This window comes from Nipponia nippon, unplaced genomic scaffold (assembly GCF_047370975.1).
Source record: "Nipponia nippon isolate SJK-2023a ecotype South Korea unplaced genomic scaffold, ASM4737097v1 scaffold_5, whole genome shotgun sequence".
In the NCBI taxonomy this organism is placed as follows: domain Eukaryota; kingdom Metazoa; phylum Chordata; class Aves; order Pelecaniformes; family Threskiornithidae; genus Nipponia; species Nipponia nippon.
The window spans coordinates 23775756-23793575 of NW_028262369.1; the positions used below are offsets into that span (position 1 = coordinate 23775756).

The 17820-nt window shown below is 38.9% G+C and overlaps 1 protein-coding gene across 9 annotated transcripts in view; it reads right to left on the reverse strand.

The window, feature by feature from the left end:
* Positions 1–17820, reverse strand: part of PATJ (PATJ crumbs cell polarity complex component) — a 162758-nt gene that overhangs the window by 102199 nt on the left and 42739 nt on the right. For all 9 annotated transcript variants that reach the window (XM_087734682.1, XM_087734680.1, XM_087734676.1 and 6 more), the window contains 2 exons: positions 3762–3971; positions 2741–2860 (listed from right to left, as the gene is read on the reverse strand). In XM_087734682.1, the coding sequence (XP_087590808.1) occupies positions 2741–2860; positions 3762–3971 (330 nt within the window). The remainder of the gene's footprint in view (positions 1–2740; positions 2861–3761; positions 3972–17820) is intronic.

The window sequence follows — 17820 nt, forward strand, 5'->3', positions numbered from 1 at the left end:
TTAAATGTAAAGAAATTTAAATTGCACAGCTTAGATATTGCTGCAGCCATTCAGAATAACCAATCTGGACTGAAGTTAGGGAATGAGAATTATTTAATAACAGTAAAAAACCTACAGGAAAAAGTATATATAAATCCAGCTAAAGTATCTCTGTGCTTCAGACTTATCTGCTATCACTTTATGAATGCATGTACATTTCTTACAATACTATCAGCTGAATTAAAAACAGCCTGAGTTTGCTTACATAACAGTATCAGCAATAAAACAAACAAACAAACAAACAAACAAACAAACAAACAAACGCACGCCATACTCATTTGTCCCTCCCTTGGGTGATCCATACAATATTTTAACCTGAGGGAGAGGGGAAATGGATGATCCACATCCTCAAAAAAAAAAAAAAAAAAAAAAAGACATAATTGACTGTTCATTATCTAATACCCTTACTGTTTTAAAGAGAAGAGTGCTCCACTTTCTATTGAATTCAAACCACAGAGCAACAAACCAAAAAAAACCCCAAATAACAAAACCAAAAGGAAAAGGTATTAAAACCAACTCTGAAAGATCTCACTCTACAGTTCTTTTTCTGGGATTTGTTGCGTCCCTCCCCAATTTCCAGTACTGCATGCTTCTCCTAAACCGAATGGGTTGCTCATGGAGTAGACTGCACCCGTGTCTCTGAAATTTTACACCTTGCACCGCTACCAGAAAGCTTGCCACACACAGAAAGCGTTTCCTCTCTTTTCTTCAGGCCACCAAGTACGTATGCCCAAACCTGATGTTCAAGGCACCGAAACCCCAAACACCAAAACCAATCTACAGATTCAGAGGTCCTCAATCAAAATGTTTTTTCTTTCTGCTTCCTGCCCTTTCCCAGACTCCCCAAGGTACTTCACTATTTCTGACCTTTAGTGTCAGAATCCTGTTTTGTTAGGTTTGTACAAATGCAGAAGAAAAAAATCCAGACACTGTCAAAATGTTCACACAGTTCAAGTGAGAGGCAGGTGAGAAAACAAGGGACAGACAAGAGCATAAGGAAACAATGCAATAATACTAGCTAGCACAAAAGCAGAACATTAGCAATCTAGACATTAGCACATTTTTTCATAAGAATTAAATGTTCCTTAATCTATTTGCCCTGCATATCTCAGTCTCAAAAAATACCCAGTCTGAAGAGATACTAATTCTCTTCATTTCATTTCACTTCACTTCTGCAGCATCATTCTCCAAACACTTCTGTAAGAGGCACCAACTTCATTGTTGTGCGAAACAGTTGACTTAGCTCAGAACCACACCAGCAATTTGTATTACCATCTCCTGATACAGCAGTTAGGTATGTATAATCACAGACTGCTGCACTGCAGTAGCAGACGCTACCAATGGAATAGGGAATACTGCAAACATGACAGTAAAGTCTACTATTGTAGCATATAAAATCTTCAAGTTCCTTTTTTTTTTATTTTAAAGTCAGCTTTGTCAGCACTATGCTAGTACATAAGAGTGGAAGCCATCATGACACACCGCTCTTGGCTCTTACATGAGCAGGTAAGATAAACGGATGGAAATTTTATACTACTGCTCTTAGCTACTATCAATGCTGTCATACATAAGGTAAAACAAAATACAAGCAAATACCTCTGCGTATATTTTGTACAAGCTGATCATTCCAGTTTCTATATTCAGCAGGACTTTAAGATAAAATACTTTATTTAAAAATCCTTAATAACATTAGTTTTATTTGGGAAGCAGAAACAATCTGAGCTGGCAGAGGACTAATTGCTCTGCCAGGAACACTTCCTATGCACTCAGAAAACAACAAACTCCATTTTACATCATGAAAATCAGTAAATATCATGTCCAAGCTAATTTCTACATAGTATACCTACATCTACCCTGTAATATTGCTCCTCTTGGTGGTTCTATTATACCATTTCAACATTAAAAATATGTTTGTATCCAGAGACAGGTAGACATGTTTAGCAACAAGAAAATTTAGAATTTATTTTTATTACTGTGTTGCAGTTCTGGATGATCCTTTATATATTGTCTTTTCTGGCCTAAAAAGAATGCATTTACCAATGTGAATTAATAAAAATTTTGCAAAGCACTTGAGAAGAGATGAAAATTCAAAAATATCCACATCTCTCACTCTACACAGGTCCATATTGCAATATTATTGCTTATCATGCTGGTATCTGAGTTTCTCACTATCTTTAGTGCCTCATCCTCCCACAATAAACAGAATTATTTCTCAGAAGACACGAAAGAGGAGAATTGAGGAAGAGAGTAAAGAAATCACTCAAGACCACATAGGAAGTCTATGAAGAAGAACAGGTTTCAAGCTTGCCTTATACACTAAACTACTTTTTTGTTTTGCTTTATTATAATAAAAAGTGTTCTGCTTCCATACCTTACTTTCTCCGCAAAGCTGAACCAACTACTTATGACTACTAACAACATAGCATTCCTATTTCATATCCAAGGTAACCCAAGGTATTTTAATATCATAGTAAATTTGATTAAGGCAGTCTGCGAACCGCACTGGTAAGTGCTATGCATATGCTTACTGTTCACAATAAAATTAGTATACAGTTAGCTGTTAGAGTCTTTTTCAGAGGGAATCCAGCCTGAAGTCTATCCGATACTTAAGCCTTATCTGAAGGACATACTATTTTTTTAATTTAAAACATCATTTCCTGTCCATATAAACTTAAGCTGAACCAAAAGAGTAACCAAATACCTGTGGTGCTTCAAGTATTATTGATAAATTAATATTATCTATTGGTTCTGGAGATCCAGGGCTGGTTTTAATGTTGCTGGAATCCACACTGTGCATGTTCTCCTCCTCTTTGTTTTCTCCCTGAGAAAGGCAATCAAAATGATGAGTCAGGAAAACAAATTAAAAAAATTCCCACATTTTTCAATAAACTAAAAGGGAGAGGGAGACCCAGCCATTAGAAAAGAGATGGGGAAAAAGTTCCAGAATTGTAAAAAAGGGAAGTCATAAATGGAGAAGATGAAGACAACAGCTTTTATTCTTTTAAGATATTAGTACAGATATAGTAAAAAATTAAGAGATGTGTAGGAAAGAAAGACAAATACAAGAATATGAACAATGAAATATCACTTTTTAGAAAAGGAAAGAATATATTTAACAGCCTTCCTACGTTCCCATTTCACCACTCCTCTACCACTTTTAATTACAAGCACTTTCTATTAGATGGTGCTTTACTTTAATTAATTTTGCCTGGGTGCCCTTGATGAACAATACTGCAGTGTTCTCAAGTAAACTACTGTCTGTTCCAAAGCTCTGATTCTAGAAAAAGGAAATTCTACTTGAATTTACAGTCTTGACTTCAAACAGATTAAGTTTCTTTGATGTCAGTGGAGCTCAAGCAAGCACTTAGCAGTGTCTTAGAGTGAAATGGACTTCAGCACATATTTACTGAATTGCTCAAACCATGTTACACCTATGCATAGGTCCGGTGTGCATAGGTTTGCCCAGACATGTCTTCTGATTCCATGTGGATGTTCTTTCAGCAGGAACTTGAGAATGCTGGTTTTCCAGTCAGATCTTTTGGACATCGAGCTGCCTATTCATCAGACAGCCAGAATTTCTGGACATGTCGAGGTGTATGCATAGCAACTTAGTGGCTTTCCACATGCATACATACTTCTGTCCTGAATTCCACACCAAATACAACAACCCAGTCTATACATGTCATAGAATCAAATAGAAAAAAGTTAAAATTGGTCCTTACCACCAAAGGCTTGCAGATTCCAAGAGAAACTGTACCTGGGGGCACAGATTTCAACACTTCCACTGCCTCCGCTAAAGTGGCGCTGTCCAAATGTTTCTCATTTACAAACACCAAGCGGTCACCTGGTAAAAGCTGGCCCCCACGTTCGGCTACTCCGCCTGCCACCAAAGAGCTGATCACAATGGCTGTTCTTGTTGGATCTAAGGGATCCTGAGGGGGAGGGGAAAAAAAAAAAAAAAGAAAAAAAAAGTCAAAGCCCCTAGAAAGATGATGTTTATTTTGAGTATGTAAAGACCACTTAAGCATGTTCAGCATCTAATGCTACAGAACTGAAGCTTGCTGAGACGTTCCAAAGGACTGTCTACTAATACTGCCAAAGCTTACAGTTTACTAAAAGAAAGGTTTGCAGTAGTAAGATATTCTGTCACTTGCTTAATCCATTAAGAAATTTTAAGATCTGAAAGCTGACTGATACCCTACCTTCCCTCTTCTTACATACACAGAAATGGCCAGGCTAACCTGCAAATAGAAAAACAACACTGGCACTCTTCCACAAGCCTCTATCCAGCCTGTTACGTGCTAATGTTACATAAAATAACCATTCTGCATGCCATTCAAGAGCTTCATAGCAGCAAAACTGATGTTAAAAGAAATCATTGCAAGGTTAGAAATTTAATTAAAAATATTATTAAATTAAAATTAAAAATCAAACCCAAAACATTCAAGAAATAGCAGTATACATTTGCTATATTACTGCAGCGTTCCTGCTTTGTCAAATCTGCATGACAACTTAGACATTTTCTCAACCCATGAAGCTTCCTTAACAGAGAATACGGGGGACAGCAACAGAAGAGTAACTAAGATTATTACTGAAGACAAGGAACACTGTAGTTGTGTATACAGAGGAATGTGAAGTAGAAAATATTATACACATCAGAGAGGCTGTAAATTGATGCAAAGATATTAACTTCACTTAATTTTTTTCCCAGTCTTATTAGCCTTTGCTAATGTTATCTATGATTTCTATCATGCATTCAGCCATTTAAAAATTCATCCTCAATGCAATGAAATGATCATAAGTTATTATATAGTGGCAGAAAGATACACAAAACAAATTTATGGGGTTTTTTTTGTTTCCTTGATTCTTCTTTTAAGATTAGAATTAGCCTTTCTACCCCTTGCTAAGGGCTCATAAAGTTCAGAAATGCTCCTTGTATACACTGGGTCTTCAAATGCATAATCATGTACTATTTTTCCCTCAGGACTTGCATCTTATTCAGGGCACGGGAGGGATTAAAAAAAAGGGCAAAATTCAAATCACAAAAGACCACCATGAATTCAGCACCTCAGTTTTAATTTGAAAACAGGAATGCTTTCTAACTCTTTATTTTTATGTAACTATACATTGCTTTCCAAGGGAACATTTTTTTAAGTTATGTGCAAACATATGAGGCAATGAATGTAATATCTGTAAATGGCTGAAATTAAAGAACTGAAATTAGAGTATAGCAGGAAGAGCCATGCTGAAGCTGAATTCAAGTAAATACATATTACTAATAATTCTCTCCTGTTCTACTGCTTAATCCTGCCATTTTATAATCTTCCCAAACACTGGGTATCCGCATTGTACAGAATAGGCTTCCTTGCGAGTATCATGTCTTGATAATCAAGCCCAGCAACCTCCCTCTGCTGCACAATGGTGTTCTGCCTACTGAACCCGTGCCAATACGCTTGGGCTGTCCGACTCAAACCTGCTTATGCTCAAACCTGCCTCACACAATGCCGAGGGGAAAGGATTTCATTTGTTTCAAATAGCAGGCTATCCATGTTCTGCATACGCTTTGGAAATTTTTAGAAACTAAACAAACCCAAATGCAGGAAGTCCAGAAGAAGAATCCAAAGGATTCCAAGATGTAAAAAAAAAAAAGGTTTTGCTTTAAGAGTGTTGAAGTTTGAAAATGTAAAGTTACTGCTGCCCTTTGTGTAGTGAGTCAGCTTTCCCTGCCCTTGCCGACAACACCACGTGCCTAACCATCCTGATGACAGCTGACCACAGAACAAACACTCCGTTTGACACAGACTTTTGAGATGTTTTTAAATTTGGGGTTTGCTCCAATACAAAATAAAAATAACCTTTTGGACTTCTTTGCAAAACCAGGACAGTGTTGAGACAGCCATTTTCGAGCAAGTAAGGCACTGTTCACATTAGGAAGGCTTTGCTAATAGAACTAAACCAGCAAGTTTTCCTATCATGGGCTCATCTTGCCACAGCAAGCAAGGTTTATGCTGGTTCCCTAAATGGGTGAATGCTCTGTCAGCAAAACTACACCTTTGCTGACACAACAGCTTTTATACTATGACTTTTGCTGGCTTAGCTGTATTGATAAAAAACGAACAAAACAAAACCAGCACTCTTCCTTACTGATGCAGATAAGCTGACAAAAATTTGCAAGTGAATGACTGGCCCAGTAATTTTGTTGCTGGCTGAAAATGTGGGAGAACCAGGTTCAAATCCCTGCTCTGTCTGATCCAAAGCTGTTCTTTTTTGGGTTCCAGATCAGAACCACTTAAGTAGGACATGGGAATCCCACCATTAGCTTATCCTATGCAGATATTCAAGATCATCGGCCTAACTACCACATTTCTGATGAGAAACAGTCCTGTTTCAACTTAAGTTTTCACTGCAATAAAAAAATTTTGGCTTCAATAAATCATCATGTTTTGCTAAGAGATAATTTAGCTGAAAAACTGTTCCAACCAGCTCTAATCTTCATGCAGAAATGTAGAGTTCCTGCAAACACACACAGTTCCTGTGCAGTAAAGTTTCGACAACAACACGGTTATCCTTGCTACTTTTCAACATGCATGAGCGTAAGCCATGTATTGGAATTGCTTCAGGAAGAGCAGCACCAGCAGCAATCTTAAAAAAGGGGCCCATATTAAAACCCATTGATCAGGCAAATACAAAACAGGGGTTATAATTACACTCCTGTTTTCAAGCAGAGGGAGCTATTGTACAGGAAGAGCAATATGAACTACACAGTGACAGGGCTAAGCCAGTAACACAAGCAGTGCTGTAAAACCCTGAGTGTTTGTTACCAGTAACCGTGAATCGCAATGTGATTGCCATGAGGAATGCAACAAAAGCTGCATGTGAAGACACAGACCTACTGAATTTCAAGGTGTAATCATTAATACATATTCTCTAAAATTTAACACGAAGGTGATTGCAACAGTGGATTGCACCATGCTTTTCTTACCAAAACAAAAGGAACAATGTTTTTTGGAAACCCTGCCTTACGATTTACACTCAAACCCAAACGCACCATAAAGAACAACACCTGCTAAAACAAGACAGCAAGCAGTGAATTCACATTCACATCTTGTAAATGGTGAGTGCAACTGGACAGCATAGGCTGTTGTCTTGTTTTTGAAAGAAAGCAGTGCTAGCAGCAGGCTGAAAAACAGATTCTTACCGTCTATACTAACTGCAAAAGCCAAGTTCACTCCCACAGTGCCCTGATGGACTTCAGGGCCACCTCCCTGTTAACAGACCAGCTAGAGCCATTTGAGGTTAAAAAACAGCACTAACTGCGACCGCACGTCTCCCCTAAGGCCCTTGATTCATTTTACATGGCTCACATTAAGCCAGATAATAGTGATTTTTAGTCACTAGCAGTCAGGACTGGATGTCAGTCTCTGCTTTAAAGTAAAAGGCTCCTTTACTTGGATAGAGTTTACAGGGTGGGAAGAAACCCCCTCCCCAACCCAGAGCTAAGATGTTGCTGTAATGGTACTCGGCTAGAATACAGAAGTGACTCAACTTCAAGAAATTATTATCCTTCCACATGACTTTGCATTACAGCAGAGGGAGTGTGCGCAGGACAGCCTCATGCAATTTGGTCATCTTAAAAGAGGCATGAACTGGGCTTGGTACATTTAAAGAGGAACTTTTAATTTCAGTTTACTGAAGGATTCCTTTACACAAATGAATCATATTTGAACAATGAGGAAAGGAATTGGACAGCAAAGTAAGGCTACCAGTAGACAAAACCTCTTAACTCACAAACACTAACACAAATTCTTTCTTTAAAAAAGCATCACATGTAAAAAAGTTTGCCACTCGTATAAAAGATGAAAGTTGACCACTGCCGTGCACCAGCAGCAGTCCAGGATGCTGGCCTCCTGGTAACCCTTTGAGGAACTAGTATGTTTTAGCTGTTGTCTTTTCCTTTGTGCTCGAGCCAGCCACAGAGTATATGAACTTGTTTAAAATACTCACAATTTATTCATACTTAGCACACCATATATTTAACTATGTTGAACCATAGGTTTTCCCTTCCCCCCTACTGCTCCTCATCAAAATCCACAAATGTTTCCTGGAGTCCAGGTGTCAAATTTTTCTTCTTATTTTCAGAGCCTCATTTGATCTGGATTCATTTAGCAGTGCAAAGAGTCAAGCAGAGGCCACTGCAATTGCTGCCTCTGGGATCCCTGGATTCAGAGCAGTATGAAGTCTCTTAAAAATCTGAGCTCTGCTAAAATGTTAAGAGTCCCAGGAGCACCAAGTTAACAGAGTCCTACATGCAATGCTGCTGGAGCACGTAACTTTATTGTGGCTTCAAGTGAGGGATTCGAACTTGCATTGGGCACCAAAGATTCACACTCAGTTGGCTATCAGAGGTCCTTAGAACACAAATCTGGAAATACAACCAATACAGCTTACCTCTGTCCATCACACTGGAAAATTAAAATGATAACAACCGACCGACTCTTTCCCAGCGTTTACCAAAAATGTGAGGTTTCTGCAGCAGCCAAGAGAGGGCACTCCAGGCCAGCCCAGCTCCCGCACTACCGCAGGCGTTTCATGCTCCAGCAAGTCCATCCCCATCTGTCCAGCTGCCAGCACCAGCAGAGCCCTCGCTGTGCGCAGAGGATGGGGAGCAGCCTCTCCTATGCAGTAGACCGTAGCTGTAACTCGATTGGATGTAAGCAGCTACCACGTTTTCTGGGGTTTTGTTTATGTTTTCCTTTTTTAAAGGCTCATATGAAAATGTAAGACAAAGCTGCGGGTGACTGACATTCACTGTGCAAAGTCACTCTCACTTAGTTACAGGCTATATTAGTTTTGGCATCACTTAAGATCTAAATTCAGCTAGCTTGACTTCCTAGAATATTTTAGCTTTCTTCAAGCAACAAACTGCCTGCTGCCACAAAAACACTCCTCTGAAAAGACACATCAAAAATAGCATGGCAAAGGATCCCAAAAGAAACAGTTTGAAACTTTTTTTCCTGTACCAATTTTGATTTATCTGAACAATTTTACAAGTGCCAATTTGTATACTGCAGGTTTTTGCGAGAGAGCCAAAACAAACACATGTTAGAGCTCAGAGGTCAGAGCAACCCAGCTTCATTACATTTTGCATGGGACCACTTCCAGGTCTAACATACATATCCATATTTAAAACTCTTCAGTTTGCAAGTGAATAAGACACCAGACTGAGAGACTCTTAAACACAACACTGTAGCATACTGTACAAGGAACATACACACTTCAACAATTAAAAGGACCAAATGCATTTTACGTTCATATCACTGTTACGTAGAACAAAGGCAGAACTGCGCATGAATTCATTTACGTGTATGCTCGGTGTTGTAAAGTTACTAAAAATACTCATCCATGCCCCATTCCCTTTGCAGAGCCACCCTCCACATACACACCAACAATGCCAACTGGATGCAAGAGGCAAGAATGATAAACAACCTGCAGCCTTTTCAAAGGCACTAAGTACTTCCCGACAGAAGGAGAAGAGAGGAAAAGCCATCTGTGAGTGAGGTCCGATTCCCTCCTTAAGGTGGCCTCAATTTAGGATTGAGACTAAAGGTCCAAACCTTCTGTTCATTCACTCCAATATATTTAAAGGAGTTGGCTGTAGGAACTGCCAAAGGTTCTCTAAAGCCTGAAAAAACATCCCTGAGAAAGTGCTCAACTAGTTTTTGTTAGATCCGCTGCATGGGCAATCAGACTGAAATTCAAAGCGTTTAAGACTTGTTTCTGCCTCTTCCACTCTTATTAGATGGCAGTCAGCGGGACTACTTAGGAAGAAGACTACGCAACACACAGCCTCTGGCTGTACCAAGGAAATAAACTACAGGCTGATGGGCTAAAGTATTACAAACTTAAAAACAGAACAGTATTCAAGAAGGAACACTGAACTTTTCTGTGATGTAAGGCAAAGCACTGGAAATAAAACATAAGTATTTATTGATCTGCAGTAAGGGAATAAAGCAATGAATTTCAGAAGCTCTAGTGTGCAGCCAGCATTAATCAAAACTTCTGTTGTGGGAAGTGTCAGCAAAGAAACAGGAATTCACAGAGAGAGAGAAAAAAACATAAACAAAACATACAGAACCGCACCCAAATGAGGAGAGAGAACGGCAAAATAAGAGTAGGTGGCACAATGGGTTTCCCACACCGGGCTTTCATCATCTGCGATCTGAAATCATATCAGTCTTCTACAGCAAGAATGAACACGGTGGCCAGCAATTACTCAAATCCGCGTAGGTCTGGCAGAGCTGGCAAGCACTACGCAGTCAATGTTCATCTGCTGTGGAAGAGGGATATGCAGCAGATAGTTGGGACGAAAAGTGCCTCCAGGAAATGATCAAAAGAAAAAGATCTTACACGCTACTGCTGTTCTCAAATAAAAAGATCAAAGATAGGCACTGACTATGGTAGTTTTGAAAGTGCCGCTGTGCAGTGGACTCAGGTGCATGTCACTATCTTTTAATTTATCAAACTTCTCAATCAACCTAAGGTTTCATCCACCTTTCATATTTGCTCTCAACAGAGCTAAAGTCACAGGGATTACATTCATTAGACTCTCTTAATATCTTATACTTTCAGACTTTCCAGCTCCAGAAAAACCACACTGAATGCTGACTACAGGAAAAAGCCACAGAGATAAGAAAAAAAACCCTGAACTCATAAGGAAATGGAGGAAAGCCACTGTGTGATGAGATAAAGAAGGGATAGAGATGTGTGGGAATAAAGAAAAAATACAGATGAGCCAAGGGAAAAAAGTATAAATGGTATCACCCACACAACCTACGCTCAGTGGTCTTAACGCACGTTCTGGGTTTGATCAGCTTTCAGATTCAAATAATCCGTGAACTAAAAACCCACTGAGACAGCCCAGCAGGCACTTCCACCAGTTAGGCGTGCTGGCCTCAACACTCTTAACAGTCTGTGGAAGTGCAGTATGTGTTTTCACACAACCCAGAGCTCTCTCCTCTGCGTGGAGAGCTTGCATCGTAAACAGCAAACACATGAATTACAGAAGATTTGCTACAGAAAAAGCTGCAAAAGAAGACTGGGGAGACAGGACAGGCTGTTTTTTTGCAACAAGAATCTGCAAACAGTGGCTTGGCCCAAAGAAGACTTGCAACAGTATGGATGGTGGAGAAGTCAAAAAGGTTGCAGGGAATTTTAAAGCTACTGCAAAACACAGTGAAAACAAGACAGAAAAACCTCCAAGTGCAACAGCACTGTTTGGGTTTGGGGAGCAGCATCTTCCAGAAGGGTGAGGTATGAGGTAAGAAAACAGAATACCTCATAACTTCCATGAGTTTTCAGAATTCTTCATGCTTATCCATCAGCACCAACATATACCTCAAATCTCATCGGTTCATTACAACAGATTTGGAGCTGTCTGGGTTGAGCTTTTACATGCCCATTGCTCCACGGTCTCCACATGCTCACTGAAAGAGTAGCACAGCTTTTAGATAAGCAGCACTCAGTCGCACAGTTTCCTCTAGTCTCATCTACATTATCTTACCCTTGCTGAGATTTGCCAAGTGTTTAACAGAAAATCTAGCTACTGTTTTGTCCCTTTAAATTCTCGCCTTCTCTTACAGGCAGAAGACATCTGTGTAATAATAATGAATTTCTTTGGTTTGGGGTTTTTTGTTTTTATTAAAAGCTATTCTTCCTAGCAGGAAATGAAAAAGAACAACCAGATTGTAGAATTTGGGGGAACAGGGAAAACATTTCTAAAGGTTAATAATAATACTGCTTAGCATTTATTTCAAGGATATGTGACAAACCAAAGAAAAACAGATGTTCTCAGTAATGCTCCAGTTTCTCTGCAAACTCAGGTATTGTCCAGAGCACCGGCTGTTGCAGCTCACAGAAGACAGGAGGGCTGCCCCTAGGATATGCCACTCCACTCTGTACATGAGATTCCTTCCTAACTTCTCACTTGAAGAGTGAGACTGATGACCCCCCCCGACCCCAGCGTCAGGGCATACCCAAGCCCTAACATAACTTCCTGCATCCGAGTTCTCCAGCTTCTCTACCTCAGCAAGCGATTCCTGTGTATCTGTCTGTATCTCATGCTGAGATATACAGTCTCTTTGATTTCTTATTAAAGTGGTTTCTGGCCTCCCAATGCTTTTAGTACTGCTGCACTGAGGTTTTGGAAACCACTAATCGTGAACACCCTAGAAACTTTACCAGGAATGTGCTCAATTGCATTCACCAGCTCTTCAGTCCTGAAAAGTAGTATTAAGCTGAACTCCAAGAGAATTTTTCAAAAAGCTACATTGAATTCAATTCATGGCACACTATTAAGAATTATTTTACAAATGAAACAGCTTAATATGATTTAAAGGATGCAGAACTTTCCCATAGGGGGAGAGAAGCAAATCCTCCGTGAGATGAGTACCAACACAGTTGGTACTGAGACTTACAGAACTTTGATGTTAATGAATGTGGATGGGTTGTAGGGATGGGAGAAAAGCTGCCTTTATCAGTTTTCCTAGTACCAAGCTGATAGCCATTGTAAAACTGCTTTTTAATACAGCTGTGCAGCTTTTGCCAGTAAGCCACAGGTTTCCATCACATGATCAGGTGAAAATGTGCTTAACAAGGACGTGAATATGCTTCTTTGTTCATAACAAACTTATCACAAGACAGACAAAGCTCAAATTATCACAAGAGGACAAACGTTTAGCCAGCAACATGTCAAAGCATTCCAGCCCACATCTCACTGTTGAACAGTCCAAAAAAGAAAATAATATAATCTAGTTGAATACCACCTTCTACAAATAAGTAGTCAGTTTGCTTTTTTGTAACTCTACATCTGGAGCCTGTTTGTTTGGGGCATAAAGAAAAGAGGAAAGGTATTTGGAGACACTTAAATTGCTTCACTTCCTGCCGTGAATGACTATGCAGCGATTTTGTTATAAAAAAGAAAACAATTGTTTCCCATGCTCCCTGGGAGAAGGACAAAACATAACCTGCTGAATGTGCAGCAAAAAAAAGACTTCAACAGTAAGAAAAAACTGCTAATGATAATGAAGATATGTCCAGGAATAAGGCAGCTGTGAAGCCCCTATTGCTAGACTACAGTAAGAACCCCTTAGCACTGACCCAGGCTGATGAAGGCAGGCACACTTCGTGCTGTTTCAGGTCTGGCTAACATGACGATCATACAGTGCCAATATGCCTGTTACTGCTTCCATGGGTGGGTAGATATTTACACATCGGCACGGACCACTTGGAGCAGGTGAGCCTGTGAGCTCCTACAGCCCGACAGGTCTATAGGGCAGCTGGGTACTGTGCAAAAGCAGCCGGGCTTACTTACAGAGGGACTTACCCTCAAGCACAGACGGAGAGAAACAGCATCTCACAGGCATGCCTAAGAGCTTTGTAAAATGTCAAGCCTCTCTATTCCAACCCTCACCCCCTCCAGTTTCACTCACTTTAAAACAGCTGCTTTAAAATACTCTGACTTCAAAGCACAGTAAATTAAGCTCCACATAAAGTCCATTCAGCTTTTTCTTTAATTTGATAAAAGCTCATCAGACCATTCAAGTTACCTTCTGGTCAATACTGCCTCAAGAAATCTGCAATTCAGCTACCTGTGCTTTTTCCAATATTTCTGTAAAACATTACGGACAGAATCCGTCTTTGGTAAACACTGTTTCAGGGCCACTCAGAGTACCTTTTGTACTATTGTGATCTCTTCTTTTTCTCTAGAAGTCTTCATCTTGTGTGATTTTTTCTTTCCTCTTGCTGTAATGCCCTGGGATCACTCTCACTTTTATACAGCATTTCTCCTCTATTTTAACCTGATGATATACTATGCCTTCTTCCATTTTAATTTCTTTCTAAGAAAAAGGATTGGCCTCAGTAACAATGGCTTAGCTCTTGACTTGCTGGATAGGAGGTTTAGCTTCAGGCTAGACAAAGTTACTGTTAAGCTAGATACTTTCACGTCTATTGACAAAGACCAATAAATATGCTTACCATAGCCCCTTGCATCACAGATGATCCCAAAACACTCTACAAACAGTGTACTGGGTCCCTCATTCACCATCAAAACATACTTGCCGCTAACTGTGCCAGCAACACTACATAAAAGTTAGTTAAGAGGTGAAAGAGAGAGCAACTTCTCCAAGTGAAATTACAAGGAAATCAAGGGAGGTAGAGTATATTACTTCACGGAGAAGTTGGCCAGAAGACGGAACAGCACACCTTTTTAATGGCCAAAAGGGGGGCAGGGTCCCTGTTCAAGGTAGAATCACCAGCAATGCAATGCTGCTCCTCAGGTCTCTTCTGAGCACAATGCGTTATCAGCTGAAGAAAGCACACTGCACACAGAGCCTATCGGCATGGCTGCTGCTGCCTCTCCTTCTGCAGGCTTTTCATCTAAGCATTATCAAGAAAAAGCAATGGCTAGCCTAAGAGCTTTGACAAGATCCCAACACAGCGGTGACAATAGAAAAATACACAGAAGATTTCATTTTCAGGCCTCTTCAATGTTTCTTATTTAAATACGCCATGACACTGGGAGAAAAAAAAAATTCCAGTGAAACCGATCATTTCAAGAATACACAGGATCAGCCTCCCCCTTCACCTCCCCTCTCGCCAAGTATTGACCTCGCTAGCAGAGCAGCAGTCTCAAAGATTTTAGATTTCCTATCCTATTACCACATAATTACAAATTAGGACATTCAGCAAAGGGGAAAAAAGATTTTTTTTATACATAGCGATCATGGGAAGCTGAACAATATCCTATATAAATACAGTCCTCTTACAGCAAAGAGGGTAAGTCTACTTTATTTCTCTAATGGTATCCCAAAGTTTTAGGAACATGTGTACAGGCCTTCCAAGAGGACCTTATTAAAAAAAAGCAGGCGGCTCTGGTTTAAGCATTTAAATCCCTACAGATAAACAAAAGAAAACACAGGACAAAGTAGAAATACTATTGATTATGCATAATTGGTATAATTAATTTGTAATTAGTTCATTAAAATATATAGGCATTGGAATTATGCTTGTACATTTCTGGGAATATCCTGCAAGTCACTTGGGATATGCTTATCATTTATTTGATAAATGAAACATTATTAGAAAGACAGCCCATTAAAAATTAATATAACAGAGTAATAATTTCTCGATCTCAGCATTCAGTTTTCTACGTACTCAGATTCCTATTCTACCTCACAAAGAGTTTTTATTGATACTGTTTTTCAGAGCATGACTTGGGAAGCACAGCATTTTAGACAACTGAGGCACAATATCCTTCATGCCAAGTATGTAGTCAGTTTTGAGAAAACAAAATGACAAATACTATAAATTGTATACCATGAGAGTATTCAGCACCACATCTAATTCTACAATCAAAATTAAGATGGAAAGGTAAAAAGCCTTGTGCTTCAAAACAAATACCAAACATGAATGGAAAGCAGTAGGAAGAAACTTCCACAGTACTGTAAGCAGCCTGGTCTCTAATTGCTTAGCATTCTTCCACTTCTGCAGCGCATCTGGCATCGCTCACTATCATAAATGAACACGCCTCTATCAGCAGGATTTCAGGGGTTCTTAAATACTGCAGATAACAGTCACCAGTCTCTCTACAAGAAGTGACTGAAATAGGCTGGTATACACTGGTACTGCAGTAGCATTTCAAAGATGTTATCATACCTTGATGTGTGGGGAAAGTAAGATGGAATAACAGTGCATCACCATTTTTTTCCTGTAATGTTACTTCATTATTTGTACTGATCATTCTGAAGTCCTACCGATATTTCTGAAGTGCCATTTCAACCACAGCTACAGAAATAATTTGATCTTAAAAACTCAGAATACAGTCACATCACCTCCAGGTTGGGTACCTAACACCAAAGTTTCCTTAAACTTCTCTAACAGATAGAGAGAATCAGTCCTTATGTGTGTAATTATGAACACCACGAATAGGCCCTCTGCCCAGAATCACCTCTTAAAAAGTATTCTCCTCCCCACCCTACCTCCATCAACACTAATGGGACCCTAGAAAGGTTGGTCTCTCACTGATGCACCTGATGCACTGATCCATGAAGCTAGGCCATGTGAATAGCCATCTTCATTTAAAAAAAAAAAAAAACAAACTTAAAAAAAAAAAGTCATATGATTACTCAAAAAGAGCAAAATCAACAGTGGATATATAGTGCAAGTAGTGTCATTTGCCATTATAAGGCTTGAATCTTTTCTTGCAAAACAAAGAGTATGTGCAAAAAAAAAAAACCACTTTAATTTTTTAAAGAAGGGTAAAATTGCAAAAAGAAGTGTAGAAAACAGAGTTAGGTCTCCAGGTCCTTTAAGCCACAATTAAACACTTCACTGTAATTTTGTGCTTCTCAGCAAATCTGCTTTAAGAATTCTGAACAGTCTCCCAGGAACCACATACTTTTTTTTTCCCCGCCTCCAATCTAGCATGGACAATTCTTTATTTTCTTTGCCCTGCACTCAAGAATGTAATGGATGTATTTACATAAACACACACACAGTCATAGATATCTCTATATAAAAATTAATCTGCAGATGATGAAAAGTGTAAAAGATCTAAGAGGCAAATCCCAAACAAAAGAGCATACTTTATACATAAATATCTTGAAATTATAAAGATCTGAGATTAAGTGGTTTACCACTCATTTAGAATTGATTAGAATGTATTTAAATTTAGCTGAAAGTACCACAACATTGCTCATGTATTTGCATCTGCGAATAAGTAAATAAAAAGCCTGTTATTAAAGCCTTCATTAATTCTGATTATATGAGAACTTAAAAGCAAATCTGTGTATTACTGCTCTGTAAAGACTCCTAGCAACTCTACAGTAAAGCTGGCACTGCAACACAACATGTGTCAGCGAAAATGACTAACAGGATCTATTTTCAGTAATCTTAAATCACACTGGTAAAATATAGAATTAATGGTTTTGCATAATACTTCAAATATTTTTTATTCTAATTCATTCCCAATTCATGCCTTATTGTATTAAAAAGTGACTTTTATATCACTTGACATTTATGCACAACAGTTGAACACATTTTATTAAACTACAATGTTTAGGCAGTATTCAGATGTGATGTGTATATTATTATGAAGAGCGATCCAGCTATTTTATTTCCTTATGATGTCTAGAGGTTTAAAAATATATCACGTTGACTAGAAACATGAAGAACATTTCATTCTGACTACAGGTTTTGAGAGTTTCTATAGATTTAATTGAAGGCAATATTTTTGAAAGAAGAATTCATTAATTTTAGTAGAATTTTTCCCCAATTAAAGACTTGGCTGTTGATTTCTAAGAAGTTTAACAATTAAGTATCTATCTACCCCAAAATGGTTCTTCTTGGAGAAATCAAGTTTTAATCTATGAATGAGTTCTGAAAGTCAACTTCCCCCCTGCCCCCTCCCTGCCCCCCCTGCCCTGAAAATTCTACCCATATCTCTGGCATACTGGTTTAATAGTTTAAGCAGAGAAGCGTAACTGAAAAATTATTAATTAGGTTCTTCAATCTCTATTCTTATACTAATAAATTAAATAAATGTATTAAAGCAAATTTGTGTTCACAGAAACTTAAGTTTGCAACACCAATTCACCTGTCAGCCCTGACATTCCCTTTTGGATGTGAAGGACAGTCCTGGTAAAGCTACCTCTGGAAAATCTACTTTTCGTGACTTCATTCAAAGCTTGAGTGAATCTTTCCATTACTTGGGTGGGACCACAG